This window comes from Eschscholzia californica, unplaced genomic scaffold, assembly GCF_041429995.1.
Source record: "Eschscholzia californica isolate CP2 unplaced genomic scaffold, dmEscCali1.0.p SCAF_5, whole genome shotgun sequence".
NCBI classification, from domain to species: Eukaryota; Viridiplantae; Streptophyta; class Magnoliopsida; order Ranunculales; family Papaveraceae; genus Eschscholzia; species Eschscholzia californica.
The window spans coordinates 17,883,507-17,905,645 of record NW_028238472.1 but is presented as its reverse complement, the minus strand read 5'-3'; the positions used below and the strand labels follow the sequence as shown (position 1 = coordinate 17,905,645).

Below are 22,139 nucleotides of genomic sequence, written 5' to 3'. Positions count from 1 at the left end.
AGATATTTGAATTATGGAAGTGAGATATTTTGGAGAGAGAAAAATATGGTTTCTTATAGAGGGAGAGAGTTGTGGGATATATATAGGAGGGCAAAAGAAGGATTAGAAGAAAATATTAGGTCTTAGAGATACAAGTTAGGTCCAGATTGAGCATAGGGATGTGTATTTGAGTTTGATTTAGGATATTAGTTGATTTTTGGGTTTTGGGTGGGTTAATAATCGCTATTGGATTTTTTTTTTATATTTGGACTAAAAAATTGGGCCTTTCATCAAAAAATTATATTCCAAAACTCAAAAATCGATTGAGTTCTTATTCACAAAATGAAAATTTACTCTGGATTCTGCCTATAGTGTGTACTTATCATTCAATTCAACTTTATCTGTTATTACTCTTCATTATTAAGTCCCTAAGTAATTAAGAATACAATAATCATTCTCCCATTTCATAATTGACCTTGCTATTATTAAAATAAAAAGAGGGTGGGTGTGCAAGTAAAATCCCTATTTTACTTTTTGAATGGATAAATTTATTTTTGTTTTTTAGAAAGAAGAGAGTGATGTAGCAAAAGCCTCCCCTAATAAACCCTAGACAATAGCTAGACAAACCAGTCCCAACATATATAAATGATTTCACCTTTTTATATTTTTTTCAGCTTAAAATAGAAACCTAGCGCCACTAAGGCTGGTACCAGAATTGTTTACTAGATTTTACCTATTTGTCAGCTGGATTCGAAGTATATGTTAATGGAGCAAGAAATGCTTCTTTTTTAAAAGGTTCTATGACTTAGGGTTTCAATTGGGGAAAACCCTATAGACCAAGTAAGTATATGACGTGTCTAAATAACAAATCCCTTGCACTTTTTTTTGGTTATCCTTTAATAAGGCGAACACCCGATGCAATGAATCCCCATTCTGGTTTAAAAGTCTTCTTTGGTCTGACATAATTCGTGACAAGAATAAACATCTCAGTCATACCTACTATCTAGAATCGATCGAAAGTAGCAGAATCATACTATAAAGATTTAAGAGAGAATAAATAGAAAATAGAAAAAGACCCAGTTCGTTCGACCATTTGGATTGACATTTAGCCAGGGGTGACTGACTTGTACTGGCTCCCATTTTGATCGTCTAAGAGACGTAATCAACCAACGAACTGGTTTTCTCATTCTAATGGACGCTTGTGAATCTGATAAAAGAATTTGAATTTAACCTTGTTGGACTAAAGTGAAAATTATTTTCTCAATCGACAATTCGAAGTGGTGGATGGGAAAGATGAATGGTCCTGTCTATCTGTAAACCCAAATCCATATCTCACCTAAAATTTCCTTACATGGGTAGTTGTTAAAGTCAAAGTAGTAAAGAACATGGATAGAACTTAACAAATATAACTATAAGCCCACTAAATGGTCATATTTCGATTCACAAATACATGCATGCATACATGCAAACTCTCACACTCTACTTACTATCCCAAGTTCAATGCATTATGATACATGGCTTTTTTGATGTTGTCATCTTATGTACTTGTGTTGGGAACAACATCATCTAACAAGAGTAGTCTTTTTCACGAATATATAGCTTGTGTGGTTTCAGTTCTAAGTGTATCTGACTCATTTTTAAAAATTTAATTTGTTTAGTATACGTACTGGTGGGTCATCCAAAGTTGTTCTTATCTATACTAGGAGCATTTAAAATTTTAGCTTGTCCAAGTATCCAAATTATTATGTCAACAAAAAAATAAAATATCCGATTATTTGGTTTCACTTCTAAGCGTATTAAACCATTGCTACTTAATAGCTCTCCAACATTATCAATTTTATGAGGTAATTCATACGTAATAAAATAAAAATCTAGTTGATAATAATGCAACTTTTGTCTAACAAAGTCCAGTAATTCTTTCTATTCTTTTTCCCGTAAATTTTTAATGTGTGGTTAAAAATAATATTAGAAAAATGCTATCTATAAAAACTACAAGGGGTATTTTTACCTTTTAACACCTCTCACACTGTGCAAAAAGACGTCTTTTTTGTCACACATACAAGAATTTTAGAGTTTATATTAACACTACCAACCGTTAATTTAACAAAAGATTTACACTAACATATGTGTATATTAAATTGTTAATATGTGTGTGGTAAAAAATCAAGTTGGCGGCTGCCGGGCCGGTAAGGCCCAGAGACGACTGACTTATAAAAATTTCGTTGGTGGGGAACCTGCAGGTTGGAAAGGTTTATACTCTTTTTTAATGTTTAGTGACAGATGGCGTAAAACTGAGATGTGGTCCCCTACAAGGTGGGAGGGGGATTAGAATCATTACACGTGTGAGGAAATGATACAGCATGTGGGGGGAAGGGATCAGATCAGTAGAGAGTAAATTGTCCCTTTCACACTGCCTTTTCCTTGGAGGAGTTTCCTAACCTCGATCCACCCCTCCCTTTATTCATTTGTTGTTTATTTTTTGTTTGCTTGGTTTGTAGTTACTAAATTATCCTTTACCTTCTTTTAGGGGTATCTTAGGGTATTTTATAAGGGTGGGTTCTATTGTCTGGTCTAAAGATCCAACAAATTTTAAGGAGTTTGAATCCAGAGTCCATAGGTGAGATTTGTGGTAATTAATCCGTCTGTGGCGGACGACATCGAGATCTAATTTCATCCGATTGGTCGGCTCAGGCATCTTAGGTTAGAGATTGTCAGTTTAGTCGGGCAGTCATGTTCAAGGAATCTTTGGTCCATTGTCTGTTCGAGCCCGCCAATTTCACCGTACTCGTCAGATACCGAACGATCTTGGTTCAGGCTTGAGAGAGTGAAAAAGTTCACCAATTCCATTGCTCCTACGAAGAAGATAAAGTGCATCTATCACTCGCGCATTACCTCTATCCATCCAACCTTTTGGACTCATATTCACTAAAACTAAAAACTTTAAATTGAAGTATCTAATAAGCATCTTTCACGAAGCAAAAGATCGTAACTAAGTTCGTACAATTGACATGAAATTCACATTGATTAGGTCTTTTTTGACTTGGTTCAACAACAATGGCAAGTGAATCATAAACTCAAGTGAGTTTCTTGAAGAGTTTAACACGCAAGAGAAATTTAGAAAGAGAATGAGGAATGGTTAGCCGTTTAGGAATAAAATGAAAGAGAGAATTTAGGTTTACGATTAGGGGTAGTGTTTATATAGGAGATAGGTTGGGGACGAGTACCGTTCGACCACTCGGTGCAAAAAGTTGCCTTAGTCCGGTTGCCTTTTTCGTGGGATCGATCAGATTCTGACCGACACGACCATCGGGTACCCATGGGCTCTATTTTTCTCGGACGAAGGGGTCAGGTGACGGTTTTCCGGATTTTTTTTCACCATAGCTCACATGATCAACTGCCTAACTATGCAGTTATTGGACCAAACTATGCATGAAAGGTTTGGTTCGGTTGAATAACTGAACCAAAGACTAAAATTTTGCCAAGAACAAAATTTTGAGTTTTCGACTTTAAGATCTGCTACAATTACACTTAGAACGTGCTAAAAATTAGTATTATCTCACAAACTATTAAGTATACATGTACATGCTCTACTCGAAGTTTATCAACATTCGAGGAAGATAAGAAAACGATAAACAATTGAAACTCCACCATTCATCATGTCCAATCATATATTCTTACATATATTATATAGTATAATATACAAAAGATAATAGTAAACGGTTTGGTTCGGTAATCCGTCAAGCAAATTCATGGACTGAACCAAACTCCTCGATTTTGACTTGTAGTATCCGAACCAATCCTGATAACCGTTGGATCGGTCTCCAAATAGCCCAAATCCGTTTAGATCGGATTGATTTGGTTGGTTCGGATACTAAATGTACACCTCTATTTATTTTGGGCTTATCTACTTAGTATTTTGTTGTTGCTCACATTTAAGGAGTACCAAATTCTTAAAGCTCCTTTAGTATGTTGCTCAAGAAAAAACTATACTTGCTTCTAATGTCAAATGTCAAGTGTCAATTAATATTAAGAAAAATTAATTGATATTAATATTTTGTTTTTTAGATTTTGATGAATAAATTTTCTCTACGCTTTTAGTATTTTAAATGTTTCAAAAAAATAAAATAAAATAAAATAAAATAAAAGATTTCTAGCTGATTTTGGGTCTAGCTCTTGTGGTAGTAACTTCGAATTTTGCTATCGCAATAGTGCATCTACACTGAAAATTCAAAAATTACAAGATCGAAAATCTATCATTTATTGATTCTGCGTTAAAAAAGTAATGATAATAACCTTTAAAATAATTTTTAAGATATACAATAAATGTCTTCCGAGCCAACAACTGTTTGACTACTTGGTTGTGCATCTACACTGCAAATCCGAAAGTTACAGTTCCGGGTCATAATGGATGTGGAATCTATCGTTTATTGACTTGTGTTAAAGGTGCAAATAAAGTAAAAGTGGGAGTGAGCTTTTGTGCTCGTAACATAGCCATAAGAGACTTTACATGACCTATAACTAAAGATGTCTTTCAAAATGATTGACTATAAACTTATTTAATTCATTTTTATTTTATTTTTATTTTTTTTTGTTGAAAATTCATTTTTATTCAGTATAATTTACCATGTTGAATGTATTGGACTTCATGTTAAATAAAAAAAATACCTTTGGACGGTTCAATAACATTATGAGCATATTTCATCATATAATTTATCAATTAGTCAATTCATATATTATATATGATTGTATAATGTACCTATATAATCTTATTATTGAAAGAAAAATCAAAATACTCATTAAAATAGTGAAGGCAATGTACACTAATCTTTGAATTTTGTTTCCATCCTAAGTCTTTGGTTAAATATGTAGTATTTGTTTATTGAATTTGGGTACAGTTAGGTAACAGCTAGAACCTCTAATAGGTTATAGGGTAGCCAACACAGACAAGTAGAAACCTCTTGTAAAATTTAGTCGGTCAATGATGAAAAGGGAAAGATAAATAAACCACATGTTTTTTTCCAAATTCGTGGTGCCACAAAGGCTGAAAATCACATCTTAGAATAGGAAAGAGGTTCTTTTAACAATAAGAAAAAATAACTAGGAAAAGGTTTCGGGAATTTGGCCAAAACTCCCTAAGAAATTATGATTTTGGTTAAAAAGGATTCATCAAAGTTTTTTAAGTTTCACCTCCCTGGTGGCAATTATGTAATTTTCAATTTCAGTAAAAAGACCAACCTAACCCTAGTCTAAAAAAATACCTTGCAAACACCTTGCACTGCCTTGCAAACACTTTGCACTGCCTTGCAAAGCATTGCAAACACCTTGCAGAGCCTTGCATGGTTTTTGCAAACACCTTGGACAGCCTTGCAAACAAATTGCAGAGCCTTGCGAACACCTTGCAGAGCCTTGCAAAAACTTTGCAGAGCCTTGCGAACACCTTGCATGACTTTTGCAAATACCTTGCACAACCTTGCGAACACCTTGCAGAACCTTGCAAAGCTTTGCAAACACCTTGCAGAGCCTTGCAAACACCTTGCATGACTTTTGCAAATACCTTGCACAACCTTGCGAACACCTTGCAGAGCCTTGCAAAGCTTTGCAAACACCTTGCAGATCCTTGCAAACACCTTGCAATGCCATGCAAATGGTTTGCAAATTAGTTTTTGAATTGATTTAACATGAAATTTGTTACAAATTATTATATTTTGTCTAATAGAATGTTGTATCGAAAAACTAGCTAAAACCCCTACAAATTCTTAATAGGCATTTTATAAGCTCTAGCACCATCATTTTACTTTTGTTCGAAAAACTTCCAAAGTTTTCATGAAATTCTCAATTTGAACATAAATACCAATCATGATTGTCCAAGAAAAAAATATTTCTCACAGGCATTTCATCTAACAACTTTATAGCTATTTCAACCAACCTACGTCTTGTATAAGCAACTAACGTTGCATTCCAAGCAACAACATCTCTTTCAAGCATTTTATCAAACACATTGCTTGCATCAACTATACTTTCACAACTTCCATATAAATCCAACAAATAAGTTTGAACATAAACATCAAACTAACAAATTGTCATCCATCATTCATAGCTCAATGAAAATAAAGCAATGAAGAAGTTGGATTATACCTTGATACACAATCAAATTCTCCTTCCATTGAAAGTATATAAAACTTTCTCTCTCTAGAATTTAGAACCAAAAACTAAATCAAACCCCTTAAAAGCCTCTTCAAACAACAAGCAAATAGATTAAATCACCAAAACCTAAAAACATCTACCTATCTTATAGCCAAAATTGATTCAAACCCTAGAAATTTTAACCGGCGTCGACAATCCAACTCTGTTCGTTCATGAGAAAAACTCAAGTTCTTGATTTATTAGTTAGATCATTACTAGGTATTTCTAATTGAATGAAGGGTAGTTTTGACTCTTAAAAAGTTGGTGCCTTTAAAAATGTCCTTCAAACCTATTTTTATAATTTACTTGGGGCCTAGCTAGTTAAAAAGATGCGTTGTCTTTTTAACAAAAAAAACAAGAAATTGGGTCTCCGGCCCAATTTCCTGAAAGGTTTCTGTACAAATCCGAGGAATAATTAGTCATTAATTACAAGAAATAAAAACCATTCTACTATTATTATTGGTGCTTTGAGTAGAGGTGAAAATTGCGACAAGCGGGGGAGCCTGCACGCATAATAAATGGCGGGCTGGGCAGGTGCGGGCAATTGGAAGATATGACCATTAGGGTAGAAGGACGGAACGGGAGGGTGTAAGGTTCTAAATTGTCTGCCAAAGCCTGTCTGTTCCCGCTTGTTGTGACGAACACATAGGGCGCGAAATGCGTATGGATCGGGCAAACCCGTTAAAAGAATTATATTTTCTCATTCAGGCTGAAGAAATTATATTTTTTTGTAAATGGTAAAGGCAGATCTTGAAAAGGACTTGAAGAAGACAACTCCAAATATGATCAACAGTCCTATGATCAAAAGCCAAATTCGTACTAATTTTATTTTGGCTGAAGAAATTATAATTTTTTGTTAATGGTAAAGCCAGAACTTAAAAAGTAGGACTTAAAAAAAACCACTCCCAAATATGATCAAGTGTCGTGTGACTATATGATCAAAAGAATCTGTCCTAATTTGAATACGAGGTAGGAAGATATGAAGATATGAGAAGAAGAACAGGTTGAAAGTGAGAAGCCACAAGGTCATTCGCCGACCTAAAGGCGGTCTAGGCTTAGCCACCTATTGATAATGCTCAGGGTAGGGTTTGGCCGGGTGAAATAACGGGCAGGTAGAGACAGGTATGATCGGGTACAAAATACTCGGACCAGCATGGGTGGATAACCGAAACAATGTTCTCACTCGAGCCCACCCGTTTTTCCTAACCAGTACGGATGGGTAGTACCCGTGATCGGGAAACGGGTCCCAACATACATGGCAGGCATGCCACGGGTACCCACGGGCATTATTCCCACCCCTAACTTTGAGACTGGGGTGAGCAAAAAATAGTCAAATAGACCAAATTAAACTCGAGCAAATAGAACCGGTAGGTTTTAGGCCCAACCAAACACTGTTCGGCTTGGTTCTATTAGTATATCGACCAACCCAACCGTTATAGGTTGGTTTCGACTTGAGCTTTTGAAAATTGTCTATGTTGAATTGAATCCATACATAGGTGGAGTCAGAATTTTAGAGAGAAAATTTTATAATGTTTTTTTTTGAAGAAAGTAGAAACTTGACTGTTTTAGAAAATTATTTTGAAATCACAAAAAGAGTTTAATCTCAAAGGAATTATTACGATGTTTAAAAGATTTTTGTATAAAAAGATATACAAAGGAATGCTATGATAATAGTTGTTATATAAATTTGGATTATTAGTTACCAAACATAGAAAACATATTTTTATATATTGTCACAAAATTTTTATTATACACACTCTCAAGTGCAATATTTTTGAGTTTAAGACATATCTTTTATGTTGAGTTACATTTGATTATGTGCACGCCTCTACCTTCAGACATTTTAACAAAATCTTCGTGGCATCGAATATTTTTGGGTGAAAAAAATTTGGATGACTTATAACCACCACCACTTCTTTTTCCACACCGGCAAGAGTCATTGGCAGACCGCCATCGTTAATGACCCTCTAAAAAATTAGAGAAATAAATGAGACGAAGGAGAAAGGTTTCAGACAAAACCCTAAATCCCTCGACGAGGGTTTCAGACCCTCAAATTAAATTTCGCAACCCTGATTGAACTTTTCGTGGTACCTCGACCACGAGATGTTTATTCTATATTTCGTGTTCTAAGGATCACGATATGTTCGTGACTGATCTCGTGGACGACCGACCACGAAATCCTCAAAAAGAATTTCAACGAAAGTCTTTCCCCTTTATATCAGACGAAACTGGTAAAATAACCATTTCCTTCGTTGAATATAAAGAAAATAATGGTGGTTGTAGTTGGAGGGGGTGGTGAGATCAGTAGAGAAAGAAATGAAATATATATATTTTTTTAATGGTGGTCGACGATTTCGCAATGCTCGCTTATTGACTTGTGGGAGGACATCCAAAAATTTTCGTCATATGCCCTTATTAGCGGGAGGACATCCAAAATTTTCCCACCCGAACTTAGATGTCTCCCCTCTCCTTTATAGACAACTTATTCAAAGAAAAATATCTAGATATTTTCTATAAAGTTGAAAGCTAGGTAGGAAACCGGTCACAAAGTTGGGGGCTATTTGGAAAATAATTCTATTTTTAATTCGTTTGGTATTGCTTAAGCACTACCTATCCACGCCATGTAATATTGTCCTTTCTACTCCAATTAAATATTGTGTTCACACTGATAATGACTACACTACCCTTCCATTTAAATCAAAAGGTTAATAACGTCATTATGTACCCTTATCAAAACCTAGTACTTTGAAAAACCACTGCCATTAACTAGAATAGGAGGGGCATTTTGGTAACAGAAATGTCTATAAATATAAGCTTCCACATGTTCACTCTTCACTTGCTACAGCCTCCCTCTTGTCCTCCTCTTCTAAAGTGAAACAAGTTATTACAAACCAAACACAAAAAAATCAATCTAGAGAGAGAAAGAAAGATGATGAATCAAGAAGAAGATCAAATGTTTCTCCTTTCTCAACCAAACCCAAGTTTATTTTACTCTTCTACTACAACTCCATTACTACAAGGAGAAGGTTAGTTTATAATGTCCCTCATTATGTACACATAGAGAGAGAAATGGAGTTTACCCTCTTTTTTTATGTTGATGTTCTATCTAATTGATTCATTGTTGTGTTTGTATGTGTAGAAGAATCAAGGTCAAGCCGAAGCAGAAGGCGAAAGAAGAACAAGATCGAAGCGAACGATGAAGTTAGTTTTAGAAAAAGAAAATTAAGTGATGAACAAGTGAGACAATTGGAGATTAATTTTGGTAATGAACATAAATTGGAATCTGAAAGAAAGGACAAAATTGCTTCAGAATTAGGTTTAGATCCAAGACAAGTAGCTGTTTGGTTTCAAAATAGAAGAGTCAGATGGAAAACAAAGAAACTTGAAGAAGAATACTCTAAATTGCAAATGATTCATGAAGGTGTTGTCCTCGAAAAATGTCGTCTTGAATCTGAGGTATTTTCCCTCTCTCTGTCAGTCTCCGTCTGTCTGTTTGTCTGTCTGTCTGTCTGTTTCTTCGTACTCCCTCTCTAGATAATTAATGAATAATTATGATTATTTATAGGTAACGAAGCTTAAAGAAGAGATATTAAAAGTGGAGAATGAGAAAAAGAAGATATCCGAGAGAAGAAACGACGAAGGCGTTCATTCATCCGGTAGTCCTAGTTCATCTAGTGGGTTTTCGATTGATGCGGCTGATTCTTCTATTCTTATACAAGAATTTGGAGGAGGGTTTGATAATTTCTTCTATGTACCTGAAGAAAATAACTACAACAATGTTTATGGCATGGAGTGGGTTGACAATCTATATGGGTTGTAAAAATTATCATCAATTTAGTTGTTATTTGATCATTATTATGTAACCTAAGCTCATTCTGTAAATTTAATCCATAATCTAATGTAATTTTTCTTCACTTCTTCATGTTAGTTTTAAACATTATCTCTAAATTAAGAATGTAGCATTGGTTTTTTGTTTCGCCTTCGACTACTTCGGATACTAGTCTTTTTTTCCCACTTAAGTAACCCGACCGAAACTTTGTGAATGAGTCATTATGTACGGCGAGCTAGTAGGTGATCCATAATAGAAACACGTACGCGTTTATTTCTCGGTTTGATGTGATATCGGCCCAATCGGCTATTTACGCTATCTTATCATAGGCTTTAATTTCTAACCTAAAGGACCAATAGCTCACTAGGTAGATAACACAAACCCCTGTCATCCAGTTCATCAACACTGCATAATAATTTGTGTTTTTTGCCCTTCAAAGAAAACAACTTCACTTTGAAAAGACAATCAATGACCATCACAAAATAAGACTCATTCAAATTTTGCAGTGTGTTAATCAAACTTAAACCCACCCATAAACCCAAAATACATGATTACAGGAGTACATGAAACATCATACAACATATATGAAATGACTTTGATACATCCTATGGATAAAATATGATTACAACTGAAACTTTTCTGAGGACAATCTTAATCCATAAAAGTCATTTAAGCTAATCTCCTACCAAGTAAGTCGATCATGTGACATCCGGATTTGTGGAAGGGTGCACTAGCGCTATAGCGAGACTCCATGTGCCATGATTCGTATTTTTAGAATTTTTGTACGTATGAAACGTATATGTATTTGAACTATCAATGGCTTAGATGACCATGTACAAAGTCAAATATCCGCTTATGGATTTGTTGAGAATGATTCTCATCTACTTTATGGTCGAGTAGAAGTAGAAGGCACTCTCGTGGGATCTTTACAGACAGGAAAAGATTGCAATAATTTGCAAAATTGGTCAAAGGGGATGGACTTTGCCCAATTTTTCATCTTAGCACAAAATAAATGAAGCATTGCCACCTTAATCTAATCCTGGCAAACCGTTTTATATCTTGTTTACAAGATAGACATAAAATTGGATGAGGTGAGACTTTCCAAATCCTCTAAAGGATTGATAGTGTTTCTTTTCCAAATCCTCCAATCCTCTCAGTGATAGTGTTTTCCTTTCTACCAAACTAAGGAGTGCCCCCAAATCATTTAGGTTACACCTCAAAACTCCATGTCCAACAAACTCCATGTTGTGAACACTTGGTTGCCCAAGTGGTTGATAGTAGGCTCGATGTTGTTGGGTTTTAGGCCTCTTTAATTATTGCTTTAACTTAAGCAGTTATCGTGCTTATCACATCTTAATGATGTATCAATGACTTGTAATGACTAACGCAAATCGTTATCTGATTTCTCAAAAAGAAAAAACAAACTCCATCGTCAGGTAGATAATACCACAAACACTACATCCATACATCAATTTCTCTCTTCTCTCATTTCAAAACCACCCGACAAATTTAATTTCTTAGTGGGAGAAAGAAATCCTCCTACATAGTTGTGTTTACGACGTACATGTTTGAAGCCTTTTCCCATCCTAATTGCAGAAATTAGAACTTAGAAGCAACCATTCAAGAAGAGTGCAGGAAAAGTGGTAAGGTTGGTCACTGTTTTTGCCGTGCCGAGAATGGAAGAAACATCTCAATGAAGTTCTCTGCCCTTCCTTCTGATCATATAGGGGGAAAGCAACCTGAATGAAGTAAAAATATAATATTAAGTGAAAAGTCTGGTGTTTCAAAGATGACAAACAGAGAAAAGGGCACAAGAAGTAGTAGTAGTAGTAGTAATTCCAAGAAGCCTGATTTTAAATTGAGAACACAACAAATGATTTTTTTTTGGTCAAATCAGATACCTTAATTACTCTGTTGACAGGATATATTTGCAACAAATAAAAGAGACAGGATATATATTGTTGCACTATAACATTGTGGGAAATCAAAATGCGACAGCGTATCTGATTCTGGGTACCTTTTTTGGGTAGGTTCGTAATCCGATACTCCAAAATTGGCGTACTGGAGTCTCCGTCCAGCCTTAGTTAACTACAAGGTTTTTTAGTTAACTAGTTGTGGTCTTAAGTTTAGTAGAGATAAAATTGTTGACTAGGTGAACCTGCATCATACAGAGTACTTATTGTCGAGTAAAAATAGTCCAAAACGTGACGGGCCCTAAAATAGAGGCATAAGCGTACCTCGTACTAATACACGTACCGAAGCGAACTACGTTGTATCAAACAAAAGCTAGTGAGTGCATTAAGTCATCCAAAGCCTGCAAATATGAAAAGTAAACCGTAGGGTAGTAGAATCCGTTATTAATAAATGAAAACCGGCGGAAGTAGCTAGATATGTTCAGCTATTCATAAAGAGGGTGTCTTTTTGTTTTGGTTTTTATGTTAATATAAGATAGCGAGGGAACGAAATGCCTCATGATTCTAACCTTCTAATTGTACCCAAAGAATGATCAGTTGTACTAGCAATGAAATGAATATAAATAAGACACCCAACCGGTAAGGAGTAAATTATGGAAGTAGCGATTACCGCTTGTTATGAGACAAAGGAGGCGAGGGGCGTACCTGCAGAGGCCCAATATGGCCTTGCCCTATAATGTATACAGTCACTACATATAATCAGTTGTTTCCTTCTTCTACAGGAGACAGGGATCACTATAGATCAACATCGTTTTTCCTGGACCACTTCGAATGGTTTCTCACCCCATTAGTGTAAGAGGAGTGAGAGGGAGAGAAGCCAGCAGTTGTTGGAACTTCTTTCTCTCTTTGTTGGATTTTAGCATGCAATCTCGGTGTCTAACTTTATCATGATTGAAATAACTCCCAACTAAACACTAAATCTTCGAAACTGAAACCAATAATGAAGATAAATCCTAATTGTTATAAAACAATGCAAAATGGAAGAGGTAATTAGGAATATTGGATTTGCTTTCAAGTAGAGTTCTCTCTCGGTAAGTGTTATCAACTTATCATAAACCTTTTTCACTTCAATAGAGGTAAAAGTGAAGAATCTTTGGTGATTATAAGTGGCATGAGACACATAATTGCTTACTACAATTACTTGGATAGTCCACCAGCCTTTGGTGTAAACGGTTGGACACCCCTCTCAAGACCATAAGGTTGTGGGATCGAGTCTCGGTGGAAACAGTTTGCCATCAAGATTTATCCCACCTAATTTAGGCTATACATTAAGTAAATAATGTAATTACCTTTCGCGCTTTACGCTTCTTTCATATTGTTGGGCTTTAGACCTCTTTCGCTGATGTTTGAATTAGGCGGTTATCGTGCTTATCACATCTTCATGATGTATCAATGCCTTGAAGCGACTAACGTAGATCGTTGTCGAATTCTCAAAAAAAAAAAAAAAATTACTTGGCTAGGACATGTCCTCACAACCTTTACTTCTCCACGCCGGTAAAAATCGTTGATAAAATATCATTTTTTTTTTGAAAACCAAGCGAAACTTGTAATTTTTTTCGATAAAATATCATTGCAAACGATTTTTAATTTTTTTCTTCAGATTCTCTCTCATCCTCTGACCACCACCACCGTCATTTCTCTCTTCTCTCTTCTCATTCTTCTTTATTTCTTCATCTCTCTCAGGAGGAGGGTCAGAGATGGAAGGAAATGAGGAACAAGACGAAGTCGTGTTGCCTTTATACTGCGAAAATATTCTTGTTTCTCCAAACGGAAGGACGAATTTATTTATGAAATTACTAGTTTTTTTTTATGAAGATGAAATTACAAGTTAGGATGTGTCTTCTTTGTTAATTTACTAAGGGCCATTTACTACTATTCACGACTACAAATAATTACACTACTAATCAACTTCTCGAATAAGATTAGATCACCATTAATTTGTACTTGCACATATATTAATAATCAAACTATGTAATTGTGGACAATCAACTTCACATAGTCAAACATTCTATACATTTGGGTACTTTTAAATTCCTCGAGATTTGTGTGTAGCGAAATCGGACGGCTGAGATTGCAGCTACTGTTTTCAGCCCAAGCAAAAATGAATAGAACCTTCCACCGAATAAGATATTCCCTCTCGGATGACTCCACCCTCTCTCTCTCTCTCTTTCTCTCTCTTTCAAATTTAAATACTGCAAGAACCCGCTACTCTCATTCTCTCATTCTCTCTCATTCTCTCTCTCTCTCTAGGACGCTACTTTTGCTGCTGTTTCTGGTTATTGCAATAAAGGATCAAGAATCAAGAATGGCGGAAAGAATATCTCTTCATGGAGAATCCTCTAATAGTATTAATCCCAACGAACAAGAAGATGATGAAAACAGAAATGCGAATGATTCTATTACAAATATGATCGATCAAAGCTTGTTGATAGACCTAAACCATCTCTCCATTACCTCCATCATTGGCAATGGCGGTCACTCCACTGTTCACCAAGGCCGGTTTGTTCCAATTCTTGATTATTTTCTATTACCCAATACCCATTTCTCTCTCTCTCTATCTTTCTTTCTTCTGCTCTGTTTACTACTCTGCATTTTGGGGTTTGGAATTTCTTATGATTGAGTTCTTGGGTTGATTCATTTATACTTGATATGAAGTTTTACTGAATGATTGGTCTTTTCTTGATTTCTTTCTGTTCAAATTGAGTAATTATGGCTGATACTAAATTAGGTTTCTTTTATGAGTTAAATGGTATTTATTATGTGCAATTAGCATTTATTCTATGATCCCCACAATGGGCTTTAAAATTAGGTTTTCTTGTTTCTTGGCATTACTTCTTTAATAATCTGTAAATGCTCACCAGACACTTGTTTTTGTAGGTACAAAACCATGGAAGTTGCTATTAAGATAATACACCCAGGTGAAACAGCTTCCATGAAACCCACCGAACGGAAAGAAAAGTTTGTAAGGGAAGTAATGATGCTTTCACGGGTGAAACACGATAATCTCATTAGGGTATGTTCTTGGTGTATTTCGTTTGATCGGGTAGCATATCAAATAGAATCATTCATTCGATGTTTAGTCTACTCGAACTAACCCGATTCTAAATGAAAATGAAGGACACATTCATATTATTAATACAATGTGCATGATGAACTCATGAACATGAAACATATGCCGATTTCGTTTTCAAAGACCTAGTGACTGATCTTTTGGTGATATTAACATAACATTGATATCTCCCCTTCTTAAATGTTTTCTATATACAAAGTCGACATTCGACATGTGAGTCTGTGATCTAGATATATTTAAACCTTCTGATTATATAATGAAGCAATAAGCAATATTCTTTTCTTTTATGCATATCTTTTAAACCTCGTATCGAGCATAGCGAGTTAACATTGGCGAGTATATTTGACTTTTGAACATATTAGTGTATGATGCGTACTCTTATATGATTGTTATAATCGTTGACCTCAATATTACTTCATTAATGGATATAAGTAACTTTTTGGACTGAAAGGGTCGAAAACTTAAAGTTCAGAAGCTAAGAAACTGAATTTGTGAAACAGTTTATTGGCGCTTCGGTAGAACCAAGTATGCTTATAGTCATGGAGCTTATGAAAGGTGGTTCACTAAAAAGTTTTTTGTGGAAAATCCGTCCTGCTTGTCCTGATCTTGAACAATCTATTAGCTTCGCGTTAGATATCTGTCGAGCAATGGAATGCTTACATTCAAATGGAATCATTCATCGTGATCTAAAACCTGGTAATTTAATATTTGGATTCTAAATATCTTTCTGTACTTGTAATCAAGTATTCCGTTAACGAACTAAAACATTTTTTTGCAGCAAATCTGTTACTCACAGAAGATCAGTCGAAGCTTAAACTTGCTGACTTTGGGTTAGCTCGAGAAGAGACCATTGAGATGACCTGTGAAGCTGGGACTTATAAATGGATGGCTCCCGAGGTATAGTCTCTGTTAACTATTTGGCTAATCTTCCTTGTATGACCTTCACCGATTCATCCGCTTTGAATCAGTTATATAGCAAAGAACCACTTAAACATGGCGAGAAGAAACATTACGATCATAAAGTCGACATTTATAGCTTCGGTATAGTCTTCTGGGAGTTGCTCACGAATTGTACGCCGTTCAAAGGGATGACCACTATGCAGACTGCATTTGCTGTAGTTAATAAGGTATGTGATCTTCTCTAACTAACGGTACTTAATGATGAACGATTCTTTATCTAAGATTGGTTAATATGGACCAGATTTTGATTCAAGAAAATTGGTTACTTTCGAAAATAAGTTAAAAGATAGATGGATTTTAAAATCTGTTCTATTGATGTTGTTCTCTTCGTAAAGCTAAGAATTTGGAGTACTTCTGTTATTATAACTGGATTAGGTTGTAATTACTACTAATTTCAGAATCTAAGGCCGAGCATCGACAACGTGCCAATGGATCTTGTGCCTCTCTTACAATCTTGCTGGGCTGAAGATTCAGTTTCGAGACCAGAGTTTACAGAAATCATCATCTCTTTGGTAGAGTTCCTCAACACAACCCGGAATCTGGCGAGGACAGACCAACCTCAAGGGGTGGAAGCTCAAACAACTGAACAACAACAAACTGAAGGAGAAGAAGATTTACAGGGAACCACTCATCTGATTACTGATACGCCGGGAACTGTTGTAAATTTGACACAGCAATCCAGGAGGAGGAACTTAACGCCCAAAACTCGTGGTTGCTTCGATAAATGTTGCTTGGGGTAATTCACTGACAAAACTGAAATTATTTTCAGAGTCCCACCTTACTGGCGCCCCGAATCTTCTTACTTCTAATGAGGCATGGTTCATAAAAGGCAGTAGAATGCAGATAAAGTTTTGACATCGTATAGTCGTTTTCTTTTTCTCTTAATTTTCTTTTGGTGGAAAATAGTACAGGTTTTGTATATAGGAACTTTTAATCACTGAAGTTTCAAAATTTACAATGAACAGAAGGAAAAGAATGAAGAATAAGAAGCTTGGACTCTTTTATGTTCATGTTTTTCATTACAATTGTTTGATGTAATATTGAAGAACACAATGTGATTGAGAAGAGGAGTAATATTGAAGAACACAATGTGCTATTCGATATTCATTTGACTTGATGTTTCATTTACCTCAATCCGTTAAGATTGATGAGAGTCGTTTTATCGCAGGAATCAAAGGGTACGATTTGAATCTTACAGGGAAATATATTGGTTTTTTTTTTTTACCGTTTTGATTAGGAGAATTTGATGTATGTATATCTGCTAAAATGATACTCTGGCTGTAGTTTCTTGTATAAAATTAAGCTTTCTTTCTTGTTCCCTGGTTAATCTGGAAGCGAAGGAATAAAAGCGGGCAGATACCCTGGATGCAACCATCTTCGATATTAAGTAGTCTAATGTCTTTGTTGGCCGGGAGATACTTGGGGGGTTGTGATTTTCGCGTATTCTTGTCAAATTGGAACAGTTTCGTCACGTGAAGAGCAAAAGGGGGTGTAATATTATACCTTGTTTCGCATTCAGTTACCTACTTTGAACTAGGAATTATGTTATATATGTGTATGTGTGTGTGTGCACGTATGGGAGAGAGAGAGAGGGAGGCGAAGATGTCAGTTTCTAATGGAGTTACTTAGACAGAAGAATGTTCGAGTGAAACGTGAAAAAGCTGAGAAAATTCGTTGATTGGATAGAATAACCTGCATCAAGGATGGCGATCCATTAACAGAAACAGGAAGAGCTATACCAGTTAGATGGTTCAAATCAATTGACTGCTAGATGATAGTAATAAGACCCTAGAGAATTATCCTCTCGACTCAAAACTAAAACTTGATACAGAATGAGATTGTTTAAACTACAATTTAGAGTTTAGAAGAACATTCAATCAACTACTAAAAGAAAACAAAAAGAACAAATCATAAAACCCCAACATATTAGGGATACGAAAAACTATATGACAGTACCAGCTAAATGAACGAAACACGAGTGTTATTATAGTGAAAATAGAAACGAAACTAACTTCTCAATTAACTGGGGTCATGGTGGAGAGAAAAAGATAACATATTTCGCATATGCTTCGAAAACGTGAAACCAAATCGACTAACCTGTGGATGCTTTTGGGGCATTTGCAGCAAATCCCATGAATCATATCGAAGGGAAAAAGGACATCTGAGGCTGAGAGAATGAACCATGATTCTACCAGTCAGACCCATCTGGGAAGGGTTTCAGAGCATCTTGATTGCCATTAACGTAGAACTCCACAACTGCTTTCATTCTTGGAAGCTTATCAGGATGGTAATTGACGTGAACGATTACTGGTTTGAACTTGCTCAAATTAGCATCTTTTCTCACTGTCTTGAAGAGGACTTTACTGTTCATGAAGCTATAGAAATCCATTGTTCTTTTAGAAGCGTGAAGACCAATATAACCAGGATGAGATGGATAAAACAGTTCTTCATTAAAGACGGCTTGATCCCATGCGTTTGCTTCATTAGCAAGCCTATTAGCCACTCTGTCCAAAAGCTCGATCGCTGGAATTGTAGGTCTCATGTAGAAGAAACCCGAGTTAAAAACCCATATCCTCATTGTATGTGCATATCGAGCCCAACCCATTGTTGGCTCATCAAAGACATCATTATACCCATAAGCGGTCATGTTATTATGGCCATCAGTCATAGATTCCACATCAGAATCTCGATATATATGATCAAATGGGTTCTGCAAGTATACGATATCAACATCAGACAGAAGAACACTGTAACCAAGCTGCAAGAATTCCCTCAACACACGGAACTTCAACCCTGAAACAGCATGGTTTCCTCCCGTTTTAGCAATCGAATCAACCCCTTCATCAGGATCTCTCTTATAATAAGGAACATCATTTTCTTTACATAAGTTTGCAATCTCATCATCTAATGCAACAACTAAGTAATTCGTAATACCCACTCTCTTGATATTAGCATACCAGACAACCAACATTTCTTTCACATTCCCATTTGCTAAACAAACTATTAGCTCTTTTCTGACAGCGACATTCTCAAGAATTTTCGCTAATCTTGGATTTACAGATTCATCAGGAAGGACAGGAGGATTGGTTCTTAACCCTTTTACAGTACCAAAAGGTCCAGCTTTATGTGGATTACCCAACACTAAAAATTGCTTCTGAGCTTGATCTTGTCCCTGCTCCGATAATCGTAGCTTTTCAGTTAATTCCTTTACCTCTTTCTTCAACTCTGCGTTCTTATCCGAGACCGATATCAATTCCGATTTTAACATGTTAACTCGGTCAGCTGATTCACATTTTGATGAACCACCCTAACATTCCAACAAATTAATCAAGACACAACTAAATTTCATCATACTCTAAGCACCTAAATGATTATAAGATCTAAAGAAAAGCTTCAGTATAAAAACTTCAAAAACAATCAAGGGTTTTACAGTTTAGCTTCAATCAGTACTACTAGAAATAAGTATTTGCCTAAAAAAGATATAACTTTTATAGATCAAGGAACTAATTGAAGAACTACCCAAGAATCAAATTTCAACAACAACTTCAAACAGATAATAAATGAGAAGAAAGAACAGAAATCAGTTAAGAAGTTAGGGCAAAATTAGGTACCTGAATAGTAGAAGTACGACGATACTGAAGAGGGGGATCAGAATTGAAGAAACCATGAGGGTAGAAGAAAGCGAAAACACAACCAAGGAGAATACCAATTCCAATGGCGATGGCAATTTTAGATCCACGGAATGACTGGCCGGTATTTCTCATCAGAGATCCGTCTCTGCGACCAGACATCATATCTTTACTTTTTGTTGATTTTCACTCTGGAAGTATATAAATGAAGATATTTAATTTTGTTTCTCTTTAAAGCAAGAGGGAGATATTTGTCATTAATGCTTTGCTTATTTCAGATAAAAATAGAGAGAGAGAATAAATGATCTTGCTTGTATATAAAGGATGAGGGAGGGAAATAAGGGAAGTTTAGAAACCCTAGAAAAAACAAAAGGATGATGATGAAGAAGAAGAAGAAAGTCTTCTTGTTTTTTTTTTTTTTTTTTTTTTTAAGTTTATGAATCTGTATTAAGTAGTAGATGCTATTAATATTGTGGAATAATTCAATGTTTAAATTGTTTAATCGTCTTCTCTCTATCTACAGAGTAGAATACTGACAAAGGAGGGTTCATTGTAAGTGGAGAGATCGTCGTTTCACACCAATGCACATGTTTCTCTCTCCCAACAGCAGCGACGACTTATAATTAGGTCAATTTCATTTTGGCCCCTATACATTACCAATTCCCCAAATAGGCTTCCAAAAAGGCGAAAATGATCAACTTCCCAACGAGAGGTTAGGAAATGAGAGGTCGTGAAAAGAGAGATTATGGCGAAGGAAATGGTGGTGGTGGTGGTGGTGACGGGGCTCGGAGGTGGTCATGTTGGTCAATAAGTCAACAAAAGACCAAGAATCAAGTGGATCAACCCATGTCTAAGTCATTAGAGAGGTAAATCCATAGAGTTCTGTCACCTAAGCCTCAAACCGGGAGGTCTGCACGAGTTTCTTAGGCGCCTTAAGTCCTGCTCTGGTTCTAAAACCAATCAAGTCAGCTCTGGTCATAACGTTGCCCTAAGTCCTAGAGTAGTAAGAGAGGTCCGCGAAAATCAGCTCGGTGCTTAAGCCCGTCTCGCTTTAAGGCATGAGAAGGCGAATCCAGGTCAAGGTTTACCCAACCTAAGGCTTGACCTGATTTAAGGCCTGGAGCAGAGAAAGCAACAAATCTAAGTAAGATGAAAGGTTAAAACAAAGTAGAAAGCCAACTTTCCGTATGCGATGTACGAAATCGTCAAGAGAATCTATCAAATACGAAGACAAAGCAAGCAAGGAAACTATCCTTGTTACAGCCATCGAAGCATGTTCTCATCTAAGTCGGTGATTCACCATTGCATCTTCTCAACCGATCATCACTGTCGGTCAACCGAGCCTATATAAAGGTAACAGGTTAGCCCTAATCAATCATGCAAAGTTCAACTTTTAAACTCAGGCTTTGAATTCAATTCTTTAACTGCAAAAACACCTTACGGACTTGGGCGTCGGAGAGATTTCTGATTTGCAAGTTATGTTTGGAATTGGCGTTTAGGCCACTCTTCCTTTTCTAGCTCGTTTCAAGTATTTTGTTTCTAAGATTCCGTGTATGAATTCAATTTCGATTAAACTCGTGTGTTGTTTGTCCTCAATCTAAACAATGTCGTTTATCATTTCCTTTAAGCACGTCTATTTCTTCCCGTCCTTTGAACTTATTCATGCGGATGTATGGGTCACTTTTCTGTCCCATATACATTCGGATGTCATTATTTTTTTTTACTTTGGTTGGCCATTTTCCTAAATGTACTTGGTTATTTTTAATGACCGCAAAATCGGACACTAAGAAATTTTATCTCGTTTTTAAATTTTTGTTATGACACAATTTCACTCACGTGTCTCTTCTTTACGTACCGGTAAAGGAACTTAGTGTTTCGTCAACTTCAAACTTTTCGGTCCGATAATGACACGAAATTCTTTCATAAGGATATTCGATAACGGTTCCACGATAATGACATCATCCATCAACATAGTTGTGTCTACACTCCATAACAAAATGGAGTGGTAGTATGAAAACACCGCCACATCCTTGACGTGGCTCGTTTTCTCCGCATTCAAACTCATCCCCATCTCTCCTTTTGGGGAGAATGTGTTTTAACGACGTTTACTTGATTAATAAACTTTCCACTCTTATTTTTCATGGTCAATCCCCCCATGAAAAGCTCCTCAGCACACCACCGTCCTTTTCACACCTTCGTGTATTCGGTTGTCTATATTATGTTTGAATTAACTTACCGAAAACTAAAATGAATCCTCGCGCCAACCCCGCCATATTTTGGGCTATTCCCACGGCCAAAAGGGTTACAAAGTCTACAATCTCTCTCCAAACGGATTTTAATATCTCGTGATGTTACGTTTTTCGAACATTCTTTTCCAATGACATCTCCAACAAATCACATCTCACCACCATCACCCTCTTTCCCTTTTCTCCACATTTAAGATGATGACACTTTTGTCTTTCCGACTACTACATCTTCAGCTATTCCTCCCTCCTCGTTTCCTCTGCTTCGGCTAC

At 36.1% G+C, this 22,139-nt stretch overlaps 3 protein-coding genes across 3 annotated transcripts; 2 read left to right on the top strand and 1 right to left on the bottom strand.

Moving 5' to 3' along the window:
* The first annotated feature begins 8,996 nt into the window (after positions 1–8,996).
* LOC147537589 (homeobox-leucine zipper protein ATHB-40-like) lies at positions 8,997–10,076 on the top strand. Its single transcript, XM_086640639.1, has 3 exons — positions 8,997–9,188; positions 9,302–9,618; positions 9,728–10,076. Exons 1-3 carry the CDS (start codon positions 9,092–9,094, stop codon positions 9,980–9,982), a joined length of 669 nt encoding a protein of 222 aa, XP_086496765.1. The 5' UTR covers positions 8,997–9,091; the 3' UTR covers positions 9,983–10,076.
* Positions 10,077–14,024: 3,948 nt separating this feature from the next.
* On the top strand, positions 14,025–17,098 carry LOC147537588 (serine/threonine/tyrosine-protein kinase HT1-like). Its single transcript, XM_086640637.1, has 6 exons — positions 14,025–14,463; positions 14,842–14,977; positions 15,535–15,730; positions 15,813–15,931; positions 16,003–16,161; positions 16,393–17,098. Exons 1-6 carry the CDS (start codon positions 14,066–14,068, stop codon positions 16,732–16,734), a joined length of 1,350 nt encoding a protein of 449 aa, XP_086496763.1. The 5' UTR covers positions 14,025–14,065; the 3' UTR covers positions 16,735–17,098.
* A 703-nt stretch (positions 17,099–17,801) lies between these two features.
* Positions 17,802–20,264, bottom strand: LOC147537587 (arabinosyltransferase RRA3-like). Its single transcript, XM_086640638.1, has 2 exons — positions 19,606–20,264; positions 17,802–19,301 (listed from the first exon to the last, which is right to left on the bottom strand). The coding sequence occupies exons 1-2, from the start codon at positions 19,786–19,788 to the stop codon at positions 18,183–18,185; spliced, it is 1,302 nt and encodes a 433-aa protein (XP_086496764.1). The 5' UTR covers positions 19,789–20,264; the 3' UTR covers positions 17,802–18,182.
* Between the last annotated feature and the right edge of the window lie 1,875 nt (positions 20,265–22,139).

Coding starts and splice junctions, on each gene's coding strand:
- LOC147537589 (XM_086640639.1), top strand. CDS start 9,092: ATGATGAATCAAGAAGAAGATCAAATGTTTCTCCTTTCTCAACCAAAC. Junction 9,189..9,301: donor TCCATTACTACAAGGAGAAG/GTTAGTTTATAA, acceptor TTGTATGTGTAG/AAGAATCAAGGTCAAGCCGA. Junction 9,619..9,727: donor AATGTCGTCTTGAATCTGAG/GTATTTTCCCTC, acceptor GATTATTTATAG/GTAACGAAGCTTAAAGAAGA.
- LOC147537588 (XM_086640637.1), top strand. CDS start 14,066: ATGAATAGAACCTTCCACCGAATAAGATATTCCCTCTCGGATGACTCC. Junction 14,978..15,534: donor AACACGATAATCTCATTAGG/GTATGTTCTTGG, acceptor TTTGTGAAACAG/TTTATTGGCGCTTCGGTAGA. Junction 15,731..15,812: donor TCATCGTGATCTAAAACCTG/GTAATTTAATAT, acceptor ATTTTTTTGCAG/CAAATCTGTTACTCACAGAA.
- LOC147537587 (XM_086640638.1), bottom strand. CDS start 19,788: ATGATGTCTGGTCGCAGAGACGGATCTCTGATGAGAAATACCGGCCAG. Junction 19,302..19,605: donor GTCGTACTTCTACTATTCAG/GTACCTAATTTT, acceptor TTGGAATGTTAG/GGTGGTTCATCAAAATGTGA.